A 20,935-nucleotide genomic window follows, 5' to 3' on the forward strand; every position below is an offset into this window, starting at 1 on the left:
AAATTGTAAAAAGTACTTTGATTATATTTTATAACAACTAAATACGGCTTAAAATTTTTAGTTTAACTCTCTTTCTCGGATGAATAAAAAGTTACCCTACTCAAAATGTAAAAAATCTCTTTAAAGTGCACCTACAGTTTCAAATAACAGATTGTTGTAAAATTTTGAAATTTTATACTTTTTGAAATCACTACAAATCAGAAAAAATGACTTAAACTTAGTTTTGAGTTCGAGCTAGCTTAAAGTTTTAAAGTCAAAGATAGCGAAACATCAGCTAGTTTTGAACCCATTTTAAGTTTTTGAATGTATTTGGTTGTCAAAAAACAAATTATTGAAATTAAACTTGAAGTTATATAAAATCTAAATTATATGGTAAAGTAAGAAATATTGAGAAATAAAATATATTTTGGATGAAGGTTCCTAAAGGTAAATATCGTCTAATTTTGTGCAGCTATCTTTTGTATTTCTTTAAAAATTTCGAGCTTAATATTCAATACCATTTTCTGAGATGAGATATAGAAAACAAAAGTATATTTTGCTTACACTAAAAATGCTAAGACAGTATAATGTTTAGCTTATGAGTTTCAATTTGTAAAATAGTATTTCTAAAAATATATAAGGCTAAAATTTTTTGGTATTTGAAAATTGGTCTTCTTTTATAAATAATATACCGTATGTTATGTAAAACTTTTTATTCATCGTTTACAAATAAAAATCTTTAAACATAACCAGGAGTTTAACTTTTTAAAAGATATTCTAATATCATTTATAAAAAATATTAGAAGATAATATTTTACAAAAGTTTTATCTTCATTATTTAAAAGTTTTATTAAAATGATACTTTTTTCCTGACATGATTAGAAGAACTCTCACAGCTTTAAAATGATCGCCTGGCAGCCAAATATTAAAAGTAGTAATCAAATAAAGTATTATTTGTGTGTTCTTAAGAGTAAATACAAGGTGTAAGAAAAATTATTTACATTTAGTTGGTGTCCAATAGCGTTTTCTACTTCTTTTTGAATTTAAAAGATTTAAAGCATATTGAATAAAGTTTTATTGTATTGTCGTTTTGATGAACAGGTAAATTAGTAAAGGTTAAAAACTTATATGAACTAAAAAGCTTATATCAGTTTTACTTTAGTTCTCGGTGAATTTGGCTGGATTTTTCTATCAAAAACCAAGTCCAAGTTTTAATGGGTGCACGACTATATAAATTCGAACAATTCAAATTTCGACAGTTCAACTTCTAAAAGTTTTTCTAAAAGGCCACGACTCAATAAATAGTGTATAGTTGAAAAAAACAAAAAAATACGGTTTTAGGTGTCATTATTATTAACAAGTTTTTATTTTTCAAAATTTCAAGTTTTTTTGAGGTATGGTAAAAATTAGTTTTAAAATATACAAGTTTTTAGTAATTTTTAAACATCTCGAAAAAAATTTTAAATTTTACAAAAAAATAATGGATTGTAGATGTTTATAAACCTTACATACGTTTTTTTATCCAAAATTATTAAGTTTTGAGATATGGTCTCTTAAATATATTTTAATTGTCTGAATTTGACATGTCATGTAGCTGTTTATATTAAGATTAATTTAAAGATCTATCAGAGTACATCAATTTTTTTTCTAGTCTATAGTTGTTGTTTCAGACCTTTAAATGATAAGTAAATGCTAAAGTTTTTATTATGTTTTTAAAGTTTTGATGGATTTTTTTTTATTGAATAAAATAATACAACATAAATGTGTTAGTTTATAACTTTGAAGTAGTTAGTCTAGTAAAGTGTATAATATTTCATTTAAAAAGGACATTAAAAGTTTGCATACCTAACTAAACAAATGTGACAATTTAAAGATATTTTAGTTTTTTATCATGGTTTATCTTTTACTTATAAAAATGAAAACTATAAACTTATTTTTCTTTTTTTTTTTAGATAGTTTTTTTATTTCACAAGAAGGTGTTTTTTATAAAATTGTTTGCTAGCTACCAACAAAGGTATATTTACAAACGTTTTTTCTTTGATTAAACTTGTTTAGTTTATAGTCAAACAGTATACATATATATATCCACGAACTTAATCAAAAATCATGTAAATATTATAAATATATTATGATCATTATAACTTAAAAGTTAATTTTTTTTTTCAATTAACTATATTTAATTAAAGTACACTCCTAATACTATCAAATCTCTTTTATCTCTAGTTCAGCACAACATTGTTTATCGAACGAAAAAAAGAGCGCTCAAATATTTGGTCCAAGGACTTGGTGTACAAAAAATCTTTCGGTTATCGAGTCATACACAAGGGTACAGTTTATAGTCATGTCCAGGACAAAACTTTTTTTTGTAAATATATTTATTACAAACGTTGTTTGAAACTTTTCACATTTTAGTTTCTTTTATAGCCGTTGGAATAAATTTAATGTTTTTTTACCTATTTCTCTTTTTTTTAATAATGTTGTGTGCAGATAGCTTAAACAGCATAAAAGTAAAAGAAAAAACTGAGCAAACGAAAAAAATCAACTACAGTTAAATGCAATGTAAAGTTTTGGTAAATCAAAAATCTAACAAATATAATTTTATTGTTTGCAGTTTGAGCTATAAATAGTTTAAACATTTTATCTCGTTGTATTATAGAAAATTTACAACAATTTTTAGAACCCATTTTTAGATGTCTTAAAATAAGTTGCATAGCAACACAACTATTCCGTACACAGTAAGCTCTCGTATATTTACGCACTCGTGGCGCTACGCACTCTCGTTTAGTTACGCACTTAAGAATTCTAAAAAATTAAAAAAATTAAAACTTTAGTTTTTTTTAATATTACACAAACTAGGTTTAATGTATATTTTTATTTTAAGATATGTTTTTAAGTGCTAACTCACCTCTCTATATATCTTTAGATTTTGTAACTTATGTTCCTTGACTAATTGATAAACGGTTAGTTACGCCTCAGTATATCAGAAATTTCGTTAACAATAAGAGATTAAATTAAAATTCTGAAAGAAATATGACTGTGTTAAATAATGAAAGTATAATGAAATAATGAGAGTTTAAAACACAAATAAATTATACAGCTTTCTTGCCCTATATATGAATAAGCATCTAAAAAAGAAATCTAATGAAGCTTCCTAGCAAAAAGTAGCAGTGATACTTAATAAATATAGAGCTTACACTTAACGCATATCTCAATTGATTTTTTAAGTATACATATTACCAATTTTCATTGACGTTTTTTTTTAGTTTAAGTTCTTTATTGTAAACAAAGGTTTGATTATAAACAGAATTTGCAAAGTAGAATAGAATATAAATCTTAAGTATCAAATAAGTCACAAAAATATTAAGATAAAATCTACTTATAATTAAAATAGTAAAAATTTTCTACAAGTATTATTATTTTATATAAGTTTAAATCTTTTTTTTAAATATAAGTATAGTTTTATCTTTTGTTTTCATATTTATAAATAAAGTCAACAAATTGTTAAAAGTGAGAAAGTCCCCAGTCTGCTTTTAACTAGAAGCAATATTAAAAAACAACCATCATAGTAAGTATATTTGGTACCTCTCGTATCATTACGATCTCTCGTATCTTTGCGCATTTTTTTCGTGGATACAATGTGCGTAAACAAGCGAGAGGTTACTGTATTATATTTTTAAGCAATCAATTTAGAATTTTAACTTAAAGTTACTTATGAAACTAACATTATGAAACTTTTTCAATGATTATTTTATAAGAATTTCACAGAAATAACTTTTAAACGGAATATATTTTTCTTACTTAAAAGTTTTAGAGGAGATTATTTGTTTAACAAAGTTCTATGAGCCAAACTTTTTGAGCTAAGGGTTGACAATTTCAGTCTTAAATTTAGTAACTGGAATAAAAAGGTAGTACCTAAAAGTAAATAAATGATATAATATTTTAATACTAAGAGTTTAGGATCTAAAGTATATACAATAGAGTCTCAAAACATCATCAAGAAAATGAGCAACTAAATAATAAACGGTATAACAGTGAAACCTTGGACTTTTTGGTTAATATTTGAATGTATGAAACTTAGAACTAAGTTTAGAATTTTAACATTATGAACTCTGAAGACAAACGGGTCAATTACAAAATGTAGTAGTTATGCCCTACATTTTAAAATTAAAGTATTAGTTTTAAAATACAAAGTTTGAGTTTAACTGTATATTGTTAAGACAAGGGGTTAGTGATAAAGACTTAATTTGTCCAAGGATAAATAGTGCAAAAGCAAGCCTACGTTTTTTTCGACACATTCTATTTTTCTTAACCTACTTTTGAAAAGTTTCTTTTTAAGTTCTTAAGCTTAGTAAACTGTTTTTGCTAATAAGAAAAACGAAATTGTTTTTAAAAATTGTTAGGAGTGTTTAAAGCTACTTTAAACTAACATAGCAGAAGACTAACTGAGTATTTAAAATATGTTTATTCACATATTTATATTGATATATAGTCAGGTTTAGAATACATGATGTACTTATAAAATCAAAACAAATAAAACGATATTTGTAAGTACATTTAACTTTTTAATGATTCTATAAGTTTTTGTTTTTGTATATTTTACATGTGTGTTGTTTGTAATCTTGATATGCTAAGAAAGCATGCACTCTAAAAATTCTATAAATATTTTGTTTAAGAAATTTATTCAAAATACTAATATCATTATTTATTGAACCACAAAAAATAAGATCAAAAAGTTTGGTCCAAGGACCTGGTGTACAAAAAAACCTTACGGTTGTCGAGTCGCACACCAAAACAGTTTAACGTCCTGTCCAGGACATAAAAAGTTATTATAGAAAAGTATAGTATAAAAATATAAATTATAGCTTAAAATAAAGTTATCTACATTAATAATTAAGCTAATGATGATAAAAAGAATTCAATTATTTTTAAAGTGTCTGAATTTTAGCTGAAGTTTGTTGTTAGATTTATATTAAAATTATTCTACTGTTTTTAAAGTAAATGTATTTATTTCTTAAATAGTACGATATTTTTATTTTATTTTTGTACGTTTATTTCTAAAAATTAACTAATGTTTTAGAATTTGTTTATCGAATGAACTTTTTGTGTTTATTTTTTATTCTTTTAATATGTTTTTGTGTGTCTTTCGGTTTAAGTGAAAGCTTTTGATGCCCAGCGTTGGAAAATAAACAAACACCGATAATTGCAGAAATATAGAACATGCTACAACTACGTGACGTAAATACTTTGTCAAGTTACCTGAGATCATTGCAAAACTAAGTGAAAAATTTCAAAGTATACACAAACAATTTTACTTGCTCGTAAAATGAAATAAAGTACACCCACCTGTCGCAAATCTACGCACTCATATGGTTACGCACTTTCGTTTAATTACGCATTTTCAATTCTTAAGATTATAAAAAATAGTTTGAAAAATCTTTAATACTATAGATTTATTCTATATATCAAGTTAACAATTTATAAATATATATATACATATATGTTAAGAAAAGTAGATTTAAAAAAACTAGAACAAAGGTTTCATAAAACTAAATGCTTTAACTCTCAGTTAGTACAGTTTGAAATAGATAGCACTTTGCTAAACAATTTAGCTGTTGATTAAAGCATTTGGCTTTATGAAAAATATGATCTGTTTTTTATTTAAATCTACTTTTCTTAATAAATTGTCTAAAGCCGTTCAAGTGGGATTTGTCAAAAGTAATACATAAAATATACAATGTGAAAAATATAAAATTTAAAAAACATTTAATACAATTGAGAGTTTTGTATTTTTAGTTTGTGCCTTCGATAAGGAACCCATAAAATTTATGACGTTGCTTCTTATATTAAAATTGTCTTAGCCCTCCTTTATACCTTAAAATTAAACGATATTAAATTTCTCACAATTTTTATGACATAATGTTTCAATTGAACTCAATAAACATCATTACGTAAGGTTAAAATTTTCTTGCATGATATTATAGAAGTATCTTTCTCTAATACAATGACAAGTTTAATCAGAGATGCGCAAGGAACAATGTAGAAAAAATGTTTTGTAGAGACACAAACAATTTTTTTTTCACATATATGTACAACTTAAATGAAAACTAGCATTGTAAACATAAAATGTGGGAAAGTCATCACACTGTACTTAATCGAATTCATGAAAAGAAAATAGGCAATATTTTAGGTACACTTGCTAGCTCTCCTATAGTTACGTTCTCTCGTTTAGTTACACACTTTTAATCTGGACACAATGTGCTAGATTCGCGAGAGGTGATTGTAAAATACAACTTTATACATTTTTTGAAAATATTATTATTATTTTTTTAATTATTTTTAATATTATTATGCAGTATACAGTACACGTTTTAGCTACTTACATTTAGAGTTTTCAAGTCTTACGTAAAAACAACATGTAAACAGTGTGACAATTGTTATATAAATTTTTCATAAGTTAAACCAAAAAGATATTCTAAAATATAATTCAATAGTTTTTGAGAGAAAAAATGCTAGTTAAAATAATCAAAGTTAAAGCAGTTTATCACAAATATTTTACTTTTAACAGGTGTATTTTGTATGTAACCGAAACTATAAAAACAGTTGTGGTTTAATTCTCATTACAATATTTAAACGTTAACTTTTGTAAACATTTAAAAGCAAGTTCTCTTTAAATTTTATGTTGAAAAATCTACTTTTGTTGACTTTAAAATTTTGAATGTTTATATCAAACAATGCTTTAATAAAAAAGTCTACTTAATTTAACACTTAATCTAATAAGATTTAATGCTTAACAAACGCAGATAATTTTCCTATATACTTGCTACCTGTTACATTTTATAAACTTTAACTTACCTTAACGCAAATGAATATAATTTCGTTCTCCATACATTTGTTAATGCGGAAGTCTTAAGCAGTTTTACAAAAAAAAGCATAAGTTTTACTTCAAATTAAAAAACAAAAAAGTTTCGGTGTTCCTTTTTTTATTCTTCTTATGTCAATATATGTATAAGTTTTTAAAATTGAAGGTTTTACAGCTAAATATCTGTTCTTTATCTCTACTTTAATTTAATTTCAAAAATTTTAGTAATTAAAAACAGTAGTGCTGTACTTTATATTTGCTTTTTAAATTTTTTTTAAAGTAAAACAATAGTTTACTTACATACTATAAGTTTTACTTATACTATGTATAAGTAAAATACTATACATACTATATTATGTATAGTATGTATATGGTTACTATCTATTTTTTTGAAAGCAAACAAAAAAATCTGTGAAAAACATGTGATTGCGATCTTAACAGTTTATTGTAGACGTTTCTAGACTCTTGAAGACGCAATAAAACGCTACTTGACATTGAGACAAAACCCCTTTTTACGTTTGGTTGGTGTAATTGCAGTTACGCGCCACTGCACACGCAATGCCTCACTGCACATTCACATATATACGCGGGTTTTTTGTTTATTCAGATCAGTCTGCATTTTAAGCAGAACGTTTTAGAAACTTATAATGGTCACTTGTAAAAGTTTTGTTTGTTTTTTACTTTTTTTGCTGTTTTCTGAAGGCCGAAGTTAGTTTTATCTTTAGTATGTTGGACAATTTCAAAACAATTAAAAAAGCCTTTAGTAGAAACTAAATAAATAGTTTTTATATTTAGGTTGTTTTATAATTTTAACATAAATTCTTAGATAATTAATCAATAAAATAATTTACGAAGCACACTACACAATTTTTAGTTTAATTATACTAATCTAAAGAATATTTGACTCGATATTAAGACAGTTATTATGATCTGTACAAAATTTTTTGGTATTGAATAAAATATTAAAACAATTTTAAAATGTTTTAGTATATACTTTATACACTAGCTTGATATTTTATTGTTTCTACAGAACTTTTTTAGGTACTAAATCACTAAATCATATTTGTATGTAATTGATATGTAGAAGTTCAAATGTGCTTGATTTGTTTGGCTATTTAGGTTTAGATATTACTTGAAAATAATAAAGTTTAATTAGAAGTTAACAAAAAATATGCTTATTTTTTAAAGTTGATATGGGTCATGTGCCAAAAGAGCTAATGTAAAAACCGCTAATAATAATTGCATAGAGAAACTAGCTTTAATATATCATTGTTACAGGTCAACAATCAGGTTCGCGTAAGTTTGTTTTTCTCCATTTTTTATATTTGGTAGTATTAAACTCATTATATTTTTGTTGTATAAAATTTTAATTAAATCAATTTAGTTTAACCGGTACTATGTGTACATATATCTATGAAAACATCTTTAGTAATTTAACACTAAAATTTTAATTTTTTATTTATCTAAAAATAAGATTTTTTGCGATTTACAAAAATTTCATCATTTAACTTATTTTTCCGAGCAAATAATTATTTCATGTTAATTTATAAAAAAATTTGATCTAGAAACGATTTTCTGTAAAACGTATTTTCACGTTTTATTCTTTATTTAAACAAACTGTGGATTTTACTGTGTTTTGGTTGAAACATAATTATAAACAACAAATAGTACACAGTTTCACTGAAAAAATTAAGAGTTAGTAATAACAGTAAATACTATAATAAAATATACAGGTTACCTTTTAAGGGAAGCAGTGCTCTTTCTAGATAAACTATGATAATTTATGATGTGTTAAAATGCTGCAACTGTTTAGTTTCCCGTTAAATTTGTCTTTTATATTTTAATTTACAGCAGTACTGAGAGCATTTTCATTTGTTACGAAGAAGTAACAGTAATAACTTTTTTTGAAAAACAGTCTATTGGAAATTTCTAAAACTTCAATAGAAAGTTTTTACTTAGATTGCAAGTTGTACAAGTTTTCTTTATCAAAACATTAGCTTGCGTTACAAATTAACATACTGATTTAAAGAAAGTAAATAAAAAATATATTCTTTATTAAAACAAACAGATAATTCAACCGTTCGTTGCATGCGTCCAAGCGATGCCAGGTACATCAGGCCTTCCATGGACACGCCCAGGTCGTGGTTGGTCAATGAATGGCACACCGGTCCCTACATGAGTGTTGGTTGGTTGAAACTGTGTCATTTGAATTCTGTTGAAAACACTTAGTTAAACATATTAACGAGAATTCAACTAAAAGGAGAAAGTAATAAAAGTATTCCTTAGGTAGTTATATACTTGAGTAGTCTAAAACGAAGCAGTAAAAAACGTTTTGATAAAAAAGAAAAAACAAATATCACAATTTTTCACAGAGTTTTGTTTTGCAGAAGTATTTTATGATGTAAACAAAATCAATTTTATAGTATTTACATTGAGACAACAATGAAGATGCTTTGGTAATATCTATTTAATAGCTTAAATATTTCACTAATTTTTTTAATCAAAAATACCTGAATGATCTCAAATGTTTGAGTTTAAAAATAGCCTACTACTACTAAACAATAAACGGCTAAAATGACATGTTGAAAAATTAAACGGTTTTTGAAGTAAGTGATTTAGAATTTGATATGTTTATAAAAAATATCTGGCCTATAATGTTTAAAATTTGTAACAGTTTTGTTTTTCAGCTTTTTTGTTTTTGTCTATGAATTATTTGATTATAAATAGCTTTTAAAGTTTTAAGTTTAAAATTAAACAAACATTTTCTATTGTTTACCATTAAAGTTAATTAATAAACAAAAGTGTTTAAAGTTTAGATAAGAACTTTTTTTAACAAGCATGCGTCTAATTTTTAGTTTTAATTAACTTAAATAGTTTTAAATATTTATAACTATTTTTCATAGGAATTGATCAAGAAGATAGTAGAAACGCAGTAGATTTTTCGAAAGATGGAGAAGAAATATGGCTGTTAGAAGATTACCAAGGAACAAAAGGAGAATACTTTATTATGAACAAAATTATGACTAAGTTTGTTGATACTTACAACAATAAAAACTAATATTGTACTATAATGATACATAATTGTTTTGTCAATTTTTTATTTTATTTTTCTTTTCAGCTGTATAAAGTACTTAAAATAAGATGTTTAATTGGCAAAGTAAATAATTTTACACATGCAATATTATGTTTACATGTCATTCAATATATCGGAATCTAATAAATTACTCATTGTTAATTCCAAAACAGAAACAGTTGATAATTGATACTATATCATTCTATGCCTAAGTAACATATTAAGTAACACTAATAGTTTTAAAATTATAACTTTGTAGAATTTATTTTAAATATTTTTAATAAAGTATTAAAAAGTAGTTCAATTTCAATTGTGAGTTGTTTTCGAATGTTAAGAAAATGTTTCTACTTTATTTATCTTTTCTTATTTACAAATCCAAAATAAGATAAAACATATAAATACACTAAAATTTATATTTAAACAGTTATCTCTATAAAATGTTTGATTATATTTGTTTTATTTTAACAATAGTTATTCACTTTTTTTCAAATAATGACCTGGCCATATTCGGTCAAGATAGTTTTGAATATTAAGATTGTTTATGCTAAATTACACTTTAAGTGTCAGACAACTTTTCAAGTCGGTGGGTTAGGTTTACCTAAAAAGTCTTCCGCGGCTATAACGAGTCTGAGCAGGCCACATAACTTTTGAAAGTTTTACTGCAAATGTGTTTTAGTTTTTGCAAAGCTAGATTGCACTGAAACGACCATTTTATAAGCCATACTTAAATCAAAAAAACAGCCAATTTAGATATTTGTTATAAAAAACTGATCTTTTACTTGTTATATGCTAAATGTAGCCTATATAAGTTATGCTCTTATGCTTTAAAATTGTTCATTGCAATTAACATGAACTTTAGTCTTTACTAAAATAAAAACAATTTAGGGTTGTGTGCACTCACAACTACGGTGTGGGTGTTCAGTTGTCATGGTTTGATAGAAACGAGCTCAACAACGATGAGGACTTATGCAAGTGGCAAATCGAATTCAACAAGGCAGAGACTCAGTTCAGGCTGAAAAGCACTGTTTTCACCGCCCAGAAGGTTAGTCTTTGACAAAAACAAATATTTAGAACCATTTTTTTCCTTTTTTTTTTTGAGTACCACTTGTGAGTTAAAAACTGTTTGAGGCTTACAGATTTAGATTTTTAGAGCTTAAGTTGTCAATTTTTCCAATACGTAAAATAATACTAACCTTAAGTCAAATGATATCGGGTTTTTAATTTTTTCTTAAAACAAGAACTAGACTAGATTGATTTTTTCATAAGTTTAGTAAAATTAAATAAACAAATAAAAACACTTGTTTTAATAGATTTTTTATAAATATAAGCCTTCATCAACAAATCAAGTTTTTAAAATATGATACGATAACTTTGTAAAAAATATAATAAATTATTTTTGTTTTAATTTCCTTTTAATTTATACCAAGAGGAGTCTAGGAAAAGGGTATATATATATTCTTTTTTATGGCCAAGTATATTTTTATTCTTTTTTATTTCGTACATTTCATCATGTGCTTACGCTATTTCAGTAAATTAAAGGTTATACATGTATCAAAAACATATTATTACAAAAAGTTACATTTATATTGAATAAGTCATATAGCTTGTATTAAACAACTACTGTCCTTAGATGTATTAAATACTGTCTTTACGGCAATTTTTTATTTTTTTTAAATTTTTGAAGGCGTTTTTGAAACATGTTTATTAAATTTCCTTTTTGGTAACAAAACAGAGCTTTCATTAAATAGACGCTTCTAAATCTGAATTAATTTATAAATACTTTAATTGAATTAAAATTATCTAAACCATCTTTAAGTTAAAATCAATAACAACTTTGAGAATAAAAAGAACTTTATCCTTTAAAATGCTAATTGTTTTTTAAAGTATATAAAAAATATAGTTAAGAAATTGTAAATATTTTTTAGGTTTACTACAACACAACTAATTTTTTAGTTTATACATTTAACATTGTTGTTAATTGTATGTTGTATCGTATTTTTTTCTTTATCACGACTTGCTAATCGTACTTTATGTAATTATTTATATTTATTTATGATTTAGATAAATAATGTATTTTTTATTCGAAGCAAATGATTTTTATTGAGTAAAATTATTGAAAACTTACTACGAGCTTTAAAGAAACAAACTTAAGATAAATTATCAAACATGATCTTATATCTGCATGTGTACAATGAGTTATCTATTTGACAAGTTTTAAAATTTTACTACAAAACCCTTATTTTGTTAAAATACATAAGTAAGCAGTAGTTTTCATGCTAATTTTTTGCACTTGTACTTAACATAACAAAAGCAACATCTTTAAATAACTAAAAGAAAATTTTAAGTAGATACAAAAACCTCTAATAAAAAAATATTTAGCATTTTAATGTGAAAACTAACACGTATAAAAAAACCGTTATTGAACAGTTTTTGAAAGTGTTCTTGTTTTTAATATTTTTTATATTATTTATTTGCTTTGTCTAGAATTGTAATTTTTTTTAATTTTTAAAACTTTTAATATTTCATTTCATATATATGCTGTAAGAACTTCAAATTTGTTACAAAACCAACATGGTCATTCATCCATTTATTTCTACTTAACTTTTGTAGAAAAGAGAGAAAAAAGTCAGTAAAAACAAGTTTAAGAAGTTTACTAGGTAAAAAGTACTTGAGTTTTTTTTCTATCTGTATTTTACTTTAATCTCATCTTTAGTACATTAAAATTTGGTTAGCTGAAAAAATATAAATCAATTTTGAGATGTTTGATTTTTAAGTTGTATTCATATTAATTAGTGTAAGCTTAATAAAAATATAATATTATACTAAACTTATACTTAACGTATTTATAAAAAAAAATTTGCACTATTTCTAAATAAAAAAAGTTCAAAAACTTAAAACAAAATCCCATGTTACATTTTTTAAGATCAAGTTAAGTTATTTTTCTTCAAACAAGTTGAACTAACACAGGAACCAAACTTGCCTGCAGAGTAAAATTAATATTTTACTTAGTTTTTATTTAATTAAAAATCTTAGTAAAAACAGTTTGAACTTTTTTCTTTTAGAATTTTAAGCAATGCGCATTTACTCTTTTTAGGATTAAATAAACAAATTGCAATCGAACTAAATAAAACTTTTGGTACAAAACAGTTTAAAGCATCTCGTGTTGACATAGTTTCATTAAGTGTAATGAAGTTTTCAACAACTAACAACATTCGTAAACTTTACAGATAAAAGGCGTTGGATTTATATACTTCGACAAAACCGGTGTCTACTTCGAGTATGACGAGTTGTACAAAAACTTTCCTGAGCACAAAATTGAAGACCATCAAATGTGGTGGACCTTTGTGAAAAGCTCTGATGATTCGCGAGAGTACAACGATATTGAACAAGAATGTGAATTAGGTAAAAAATTGTGAAGATGTCAAAATTATGTATGATTTTTAAAGCAGATGTACAGCCAAACATTCTTATAGCAATATCTATAAATTTAATTAAAGCCTTCATTACTCGTCTATATTTCTAGTTTTCACACAGTGCCGCCTTTACTTAAGTTAACAATGGTATAGTGGACAACTAAAAAAAGAAAAGCTTTTGTACTTGTACTTTTATTACTTGTATTTAACAAAAATGTTTAGTTTTTAAATACTAAATATTAAAAAAGAGCTTTAAATTTTCTCAACAAACTTTATTTTCTTTAGTTTGTTTATTTTTTCTAGTTCATCAAAATATTTTTTAATAAACATTTCAATTTGTGAAAAATCTTATCACGTTAACAAACTTAAAATTACGCTGACCAAACACCAGGAGCTTCGGGGCTACCAACGTTCATGGAGACCAGGAGCAACAACACGGAAGTAGGTGCGAGAGGGTACCTGAAGGGAAGAAGAAGGGGCAAAGCTCTGCTTTCAAAGGGTTTAACTTATAACAATACTGTATACTTTTGTGCATGAAGTACTTTTTGTTAATTCATAAAATAAAAAAAGCAACAAATAATTTTCAATTTAAATACTTTGGTATTCTACGAAACAAAAATTGTATTTTGATAGTGTACGTAACTTTTCGTTAAATAATGTTTAAATGAATTAAAGTGATCTTTGTTACATTTGAAATAAAAACAGGAAGATTTGCCACGTGTAAGCAGAACTGGTACTTGTACAAAAACAAGTGTTACAGGGTTTTCAAAGACTTTAGAGTCACACAGAGACAAGCAAAGAAAGTATGTGACTATTTTGGATCGAAACCTTTTGTGCCGAGGTGTTTTGTTACTTTATTTTAAACAAATACTTAACCAAAAACTTGAAATACAAAATTTTATAATGTTACAAAACAAGTAAACGTTATAGGCTTTTGTAATTAAATCATGATTAACATGTTACTACAAATTTAATGTTCTTAGTTTATACAAACGACTTAGTGAAAATTAATTACTATTTTCTCACTAAGTTTCAGGTAATATTTTTAATTTTAAGTTTACTAACATTACTGTTTAGAAATTAATTCAGTTTTAATTTGTTTACTATGATGACACATTGCTTTACAGAAATCGGTATGAGAACAAGTACGCAGTCAAATTGGTCAAAGTTTTAGACAAGAGCCGGGGATTTTACTGGATGGGCCTCGAACTAGACGACTACGGAGATTTCAAAGATCACGACGGCAACAACGTTGATTTTGTGAAATGGCCGCGAGCAAGAAGCAGCTTGTAAGTAATTTTTCATTACTTGTACTACACCAAGCCTAAAAAGATTTTTTTTTTTTTTTCTCAAAAAATTTACTTCAGAAAGCTTTTGCTTACTTCAAAGTAAGCTTTTTTGTTTACATAGAAGTAATAAAAAAAGATTTTACTTTCACACAGTGTATCAGACTCGTGTGCTATTTGGAAACGTCGCTGGTACAGAGCTAACTGCGCATCTACTCACAAAGTTATATGCGAAAGAGGTTATCCTTATTATATTATTACTATATTAACTTATTGTTGATGACTGTATTTTATTTTTAGTACTTAAACCATATTCATTGTAGAAACTTAGTTTTACTTAAGTTTCAAAGTTGTGTAAAAACTTAAAAGTATCTTATGGTAAACAAAAATTTATTTCTAGTATTATTTAAGTATAATTTTATATAGTAAGATTTTTTTACGGTTTTTATTTAAAGTTCTGGTATATAAAAAAAGAACTTCAAATAGTTTATTAGTAAAACTAAATAATTTTTTTTTCTAATTATTATCCAAGACTAAAAAATATAAAAAATAAATTTTTAGGTAATAAACTAGATAGGCAAATTTAGATTTACTAAAACTCTAAGTTAGATTAAAATTGATAACTACAGTATAGTCAATAGTTTTTCTTTGAAATTTAAAAACCTTTGCTATTAAAACATGATCATTAGGTGGCTCTTTTACTAATGTATAGTGTAATTTTTTTTTTATGTCTTTAAAAAGTGGTAAAAATAACGGTTTTTGTTTTTTTATTTCTTTTACGTAAACAAAACTTTTTTTAATTAACAGCATTTCTTAGTCCGTTTAAATTGAATAGTTCTACGAAGCCTTTAAAGAAAATGATGTAATTTAATAAAATAAAATTTAGAAAAATATGTCGAGAAAAATTTCTATAATATACACTAATATATATCTAACAAGTCTTATTTTTTACAACATGCTTTTAGACCAAAATACAATGTAACTAAAATCTAAACAAGATGCATTTCATGAAACTAACTAACATTAGTTGTGAAATATAACCTATAAATGTTACACACTATCCTCATGAGAATAAAGTCAATAGAATGTATCGCCAACTCTCATATTAAAGTATATAAAAACATATGCTCAAAATGTTGTATGTCAATAAAAGATCCGAACAAAAAAAGTAACTACCAATTTATTTAAAACTTACGTCGTTTTTACGAAAGAACTTCAACCTGCTTTATAAAAGTGCGTTAAGCTAGTGTTAGTTATTATGTTGAGAAGAACGGTGTTAATTCTAAATAAATTGTATTTCAAGTTTGTTCTTTGTGATTATATATGCTATATATTTCTTAATACGATCTTCCTAATGTACGTTACAGTCTTTATACAACTGTAAATTTTTAATTGACAGAAAAAAATTGCGTACCAAGTAATTATGTTTTCATAATAAAATTTGTTTTTACTTTTCGACAAGGTTTGCTTGACTAGATCTTTAAAACTAAAGTCCTAACATGTTGTCTCCAAAAACTTTTGATGAAAAAAAACGATGTAATGGATAGATTTGAAAGTTAGAGTTAGTCTTGTTAAAATAGAGAAGCACAATAGTATTTACAAAGACTGTATATGAAAAGTACGCGTAAACAATTTACTACTATGTAAAACTAAGAACTTTAAATATTGTTAAAAAACTCTTCCTTTAGATATTAGATACTTAATTATTTTACTACACAAAAATTCTAGGTCTTAAGTAGCCAAAGTTGTGAAAGAACCAAAGTTACTTGTTTATTTCAAATTTTTATATTTTTAGAGGCCGATGAAAAGCTAACTGGAAGTTGTGGAAAAATACAAGACAAAATTCTTGATGTTAGTTTTTATTTTTGCGTTTGTCCAACCAATGACTACTTTTTTTTCTGCGTTACTGCTAGAATAACAAAATGTTTATTACTATGATGGTACGTGTTCAGTTTGTTATTTTTAGCTAAGATTTAAAAACTATTAATGAAATTTAAACCTTATAACATTTTGATCTAAAAACTTAGTTTATATATATTAATTAGGTTTACCTTAAGTTCCAATACTATAAAACTTAAAATTTTATACAATAATATGTTTAATATTTTTTACAATTCATCAAAAAAAATATATAGACTACATTATTTTCCAGAACATTATGCTGAAAATGTCGATCCCAACAGATGTGGAAGGAAAAGTTGTCGGGGGTGAAACAGCCAACTACGGGCAGTTTCCATGGCAGGTTTCGTGTGAAAAATATTTGATTTAAAATGTATTATGCAATATCAGAACTACATATAATATCATACTAGAAGCTTATCTCTTTTAAGTTAAGTTGTTTTCTTGCTTCGTCATATCTACAACTGGCACCGACGTGAAACTTTTTTTTTACATAAAACTCTTGAAGAGCTAAAAATTACAAAAAAATCCTTTAAAACAAAATAACATAAACCTTCGAGCGCTAACAGGTAGGGATCAGGTTCAGGGAGCCGATAGAGAGATGGGCGGAAGACGGATCGACGATCTTCATTAAGCATCAGTGCGGAGGAGCGTTGATAGACGAGTGCTGGGTTCTTTCGGCCGCTCACTGCTTCAAAGATCTGTTAGTTTCACATTTTTACGGCCTTGTTTGATGTTTACTAAGTTTCACTTGTTATTTTTTTAAAGATGAAATTAGTTTAGAATTTTGAAATGTTTTACGGCGACTAGTTATCTTTAGAAAAATTTTATCTCAGAAAGTTTAAAAAATATATATTATTTCTTGTTGTTCTAAAAATAAACTTTTAGTAGGTCTAATGTTCATAGCCTGATGCAATCGCATTGATAATCAAACTAGTTGGTACAATTTAGTTACCATTAAACTTTGCACCAGCGACAAAGACGATTTCTTCGTGCGTCTTGGTGACCTCAACAACGAGAGTGACGAGCCTGACGAGGGTGAACAAGATTTCGACATCGACGACGTCATAATACACGAAAATTACGAGGCCTACCCCTCGCCCCGGAGAGACATCGCCCTCGTTAAGTTGAGACGGAAACATGGAAAATGTGCAAAGTTTGTGATAAAATTTTGATCCGTTTAAAAATTTATACCTAACTGAATTTTTTTCAAATGCAAACTAAATATTTAATTTATTTTGACTTTGGTTTTTTTGAAGTGTACTTCAGTAGCTGTTTGTATTAGCTTTGTTAAATATTTGCGATTTAAACAACTACAGACTATTTAATTTTACTAGAAACCTAACAGAGATAACAGTATAGTAATCATAAATATAAGAATTAAATAAAAGTAAGTTCTTTACCTTCATAAAATAAGTATAAACAAACAAAGTGATAAATATTTTACTTAGTTAAAATCGTTGTAAAAAGCTTAAGTAAAATATTTGTCACTTTGTTTGTTTATACTTATTTTATGAAGGTAAAGTACTTATTCTTGTTTAATTCTTATATTTATGATTATTATACTGTTATCTCTGTTAGGTTTCTAGTAAAATTAAATAGTCTGTAGTTGTTTAAATCGTTCGAATTTTTAGAACTATTAAAATTACATTTCTTCACTAAAACTTTCTTTATGATATTAAGATATTCACATACGTTTAAATTAGTCGTTAAAAAGTTACTAAAATTACATTAATATATAACATTTTGATTTTAGTGTTTGCTTTTTGTTGAAGCTTATTTAAAACCTCACTTTTAATACAGTATGACTAACGAAATACAACCAATTTGCTTGCCTGGTAAATACAAGGAAAAGTATGATGAAAAGTGTCAGGTGAGCGGGTGGGGACAAACGAACGTAACAGTTGGACTTAAATGTTCGTTTCATTAAACTTTGCAATTAGTTTCAAATACGTTTAAAATGGTTAAAGTATTTACAAAATAAAATAAATTTACTAAGTTTTGTTTTAAAAGCTATTGGAGTTTTTAATATAGTTTAAAGTATATTTTCTTATTTAAAACTTTAAAACTAAACAAAACATTTGCTTTTAATTTTTACTAGTAAGTACTAAAGATATTCAAAAGTACATTGTTACGATGCGATACAAAACCTCTACAATACTGTCATATAGTAGGACGATTAAAATTTGTAAATGGAGTGTACAAGTTTTTAGGTATAAAGTGTCGTTTTAAATTTGGCTTCAAAAGTCCAGAACAGTTTTCGCTGAGCAGTATGCCTATAAAACTTTTTCAAATTAAACAGAAAGTTTATATATAAAAAAAAAGTATAATATATGTTTAGATTCAGAATAGTCTTTGCTGAAGAGTATGTAGTCTATAATGTTTTTTCAAAGCTAAAAGTAAACAAATGTTAAATAATAACACCGAAACAATTCTAAAAGCCAAGTATGTAAGTATATTAACAGCTTAACAAAACTAGCATTAACTTCAAGTTTATAAAAATATTTTATATGATTTTTTTTTTGTAACATAATATCTTATTTAATGTTTTGATTACCAACATAAACATTTTTTCTTATTCATTAACTAAAAATGCGTAATCAGTAGTCACCTATTTCTTTCAATTCAAATATATTTTTAAAGTTGTTTATTCAAAGGTTTAAAAAAATTTAGGTGACTTAAATTTGTTTTGTAAATTAATTAGATCATTTTGCGCTTATTTTGTTAAAATAACTAATAAGTTATAATACATTTTTAAAATATACCTTTTGTACAGTTTTTAATACGTAAGTACCTTTTTAACTAAATTACGGCGTGTTCTATTTCTTCTGCCTCTTATCAACAACTTTTATACACCTATGTACAAACAGCTGCAAAGCCTAATCTTCAATACGCCACACTGCCTATCTTACCAGACAAGTACTGTGCATCTAGGTATAACAGAAGAGGAAACAGATACTTTGAAAAATCATCGATGTTTTGCGCTGGCCTAAAAGTAATTTTTATCAAACTTTAAAGCATTTTTTGGTTTTTAAACTTCTATAGTAGTAACTTTTGTAGTATTTTTCTACAAACTACATAAAAAATACAGGAAGGGGGTAAAGATGCATGTACTGGGGACTCTGGCGGTCCCTACGCTTGTCGCAACCAAAACAACGGAAGGTATCAAATCACTGGGGTTGTCAGTTTTGGTTAGTTTTTGAAAAACGAAACTAAAAAATATGTACAACTCTTTACAATAATAATTAACAACCGTAAAATTTATCGATAGTTGTTAAAAAAGTAAAAATGCTATTGTCTCTTATCAAACTGTTCAAAAATGCATGTGTTTACGTTAAAACTTTACACTGCTTCCGTGCACAGGAATCGGATGCGCGAGAAGAAAGTATCCAGGAGTTTACACGAGAGTCAGGGAGTTCGTTCCCTGGATAACTTCAAAGATCAAAGCGAATGGCGGAGGCAACGTTATAACTAAAAACTGACACGTTACCACTACCACGTATAGTTTTGAAGACTTTATTGGTTGTTACCTTCTAAACAGCTATTTTAACAGTTTTTAGTTTTTTTTCCATTGTTTTCTTTATTAAAAATACTTTTTGTCTGCTTAATTAAATAAGGTACTTGTTAAAATATTTTTAAATTAATTCACTACTAGTGTTACAGACAAAAATTGTCAAAACTGTAACAAGCTAGTTGGTACATACTTTTATACTTCACTAAAGAGAAATAATTTTAAGTGTTTATGTAATTTAAAACTAACGTAAAATCTGTTAAACTAAAATAATATAATGATATGTTATATAAATCTAGGTTAATTTTTTAGTTTAGTGGGTGTTAAAACTAGTGACCCTATTCAAACTAAAACAGTATATTCAGTTAATAGTTGTGGTTAAATCTGTTCAAGTAGTTTTAAAACATAATTTATGTCGCTAATGGTCATAAAATAAAATTTTCATTTTCTATTGAATACATAAAACGTTTTACACCTTTGAAAATATTTTAAAAAATAATGTTAAACAAAAGTTCTACTAATAATAAATTCAACAAAATAAATTTAAGCCTAACATGAATACACTAATTTTAAAGTTAAAAGGGTAGATTATGACTATAATTCAAGCTACTTATGTTTTTCATTGTAGTACTTATATATAATCACATATACTTAGATTACTAACAAAAATGTATTATAGTTCAGAGTTTTAATCCTTAAAGCAAAACATAAATATTAGTTTACTTCATCTCTGGTCTAGCAATATCATTTTGAATTTAAAAAACATTACTAAATATGATTATTTTTTTAAAACAAATAGTTTTGTAACGGATAGAAAGTGGTAAAAGTCTTGTTTGAAGGCTAACAAGGTTATTTCATTAATGTTTTGAATAAAAGATGTAAAATACTTTTCAAAATTTTTATAATTAGTTTATA

At 25.7% G+C, this 20,935-nt stretch overlaps 1 protein-coding gene across 1 annotated transcript; it reads left to right on the top strand.

Moving 5' to 3' along the window:
* The first annotated feature begins 7,451 nt into the window (after positions 1-7,451).
* Positions 7,452-20,476, top strand: LOC145849611 (uncharacterized). The gene is made up of 18 exons (XM_082954583.1): positions 7,452-7,546; positions 8,117-8,134; positions 8,907-9,023; positions 9,742-9,865; positions 10,797-10,953; positions 13,139-13,313; positions 13,716-13,823; positions 14,030-14,165; positions 14,452-14,613; positions 14,767-14,849; positions 16,406-16,461; positions 16,763-16,852; positions 17,079-17,212; positions 17,483-17,665; positions 18,313-18,425; positions 19,380-19,504; positions 19,601-19,700; positions 19,873-20,476. Exons 1-18 carry the CDS (start codon positions 7,486-7,488, stop codon positions 19,989-19,991), a joined length of 2,061 nt encoding a protein of 686 aa, XP_082810709.1. The 5' UTR covers positions 7,452-7,485; the 3' UTR covers positions 19,992-20,476.
* Positions 20,477-20,935: the final 459 nt, after the last annotated feature.

The sequence above is a fragment of the Thalia democratica genome, chromosome 2, assembly GCF_965202585.1.
Source record: "Thalia democratica chromosome 2, ktThaDemo2.hap1.1, whole genome shotgun sequence".
NCBI lineage: Eukaryota > Metazoa > Chordata > Thaliacea > Salpida > Salpidae > Thalia > Thalia democratica.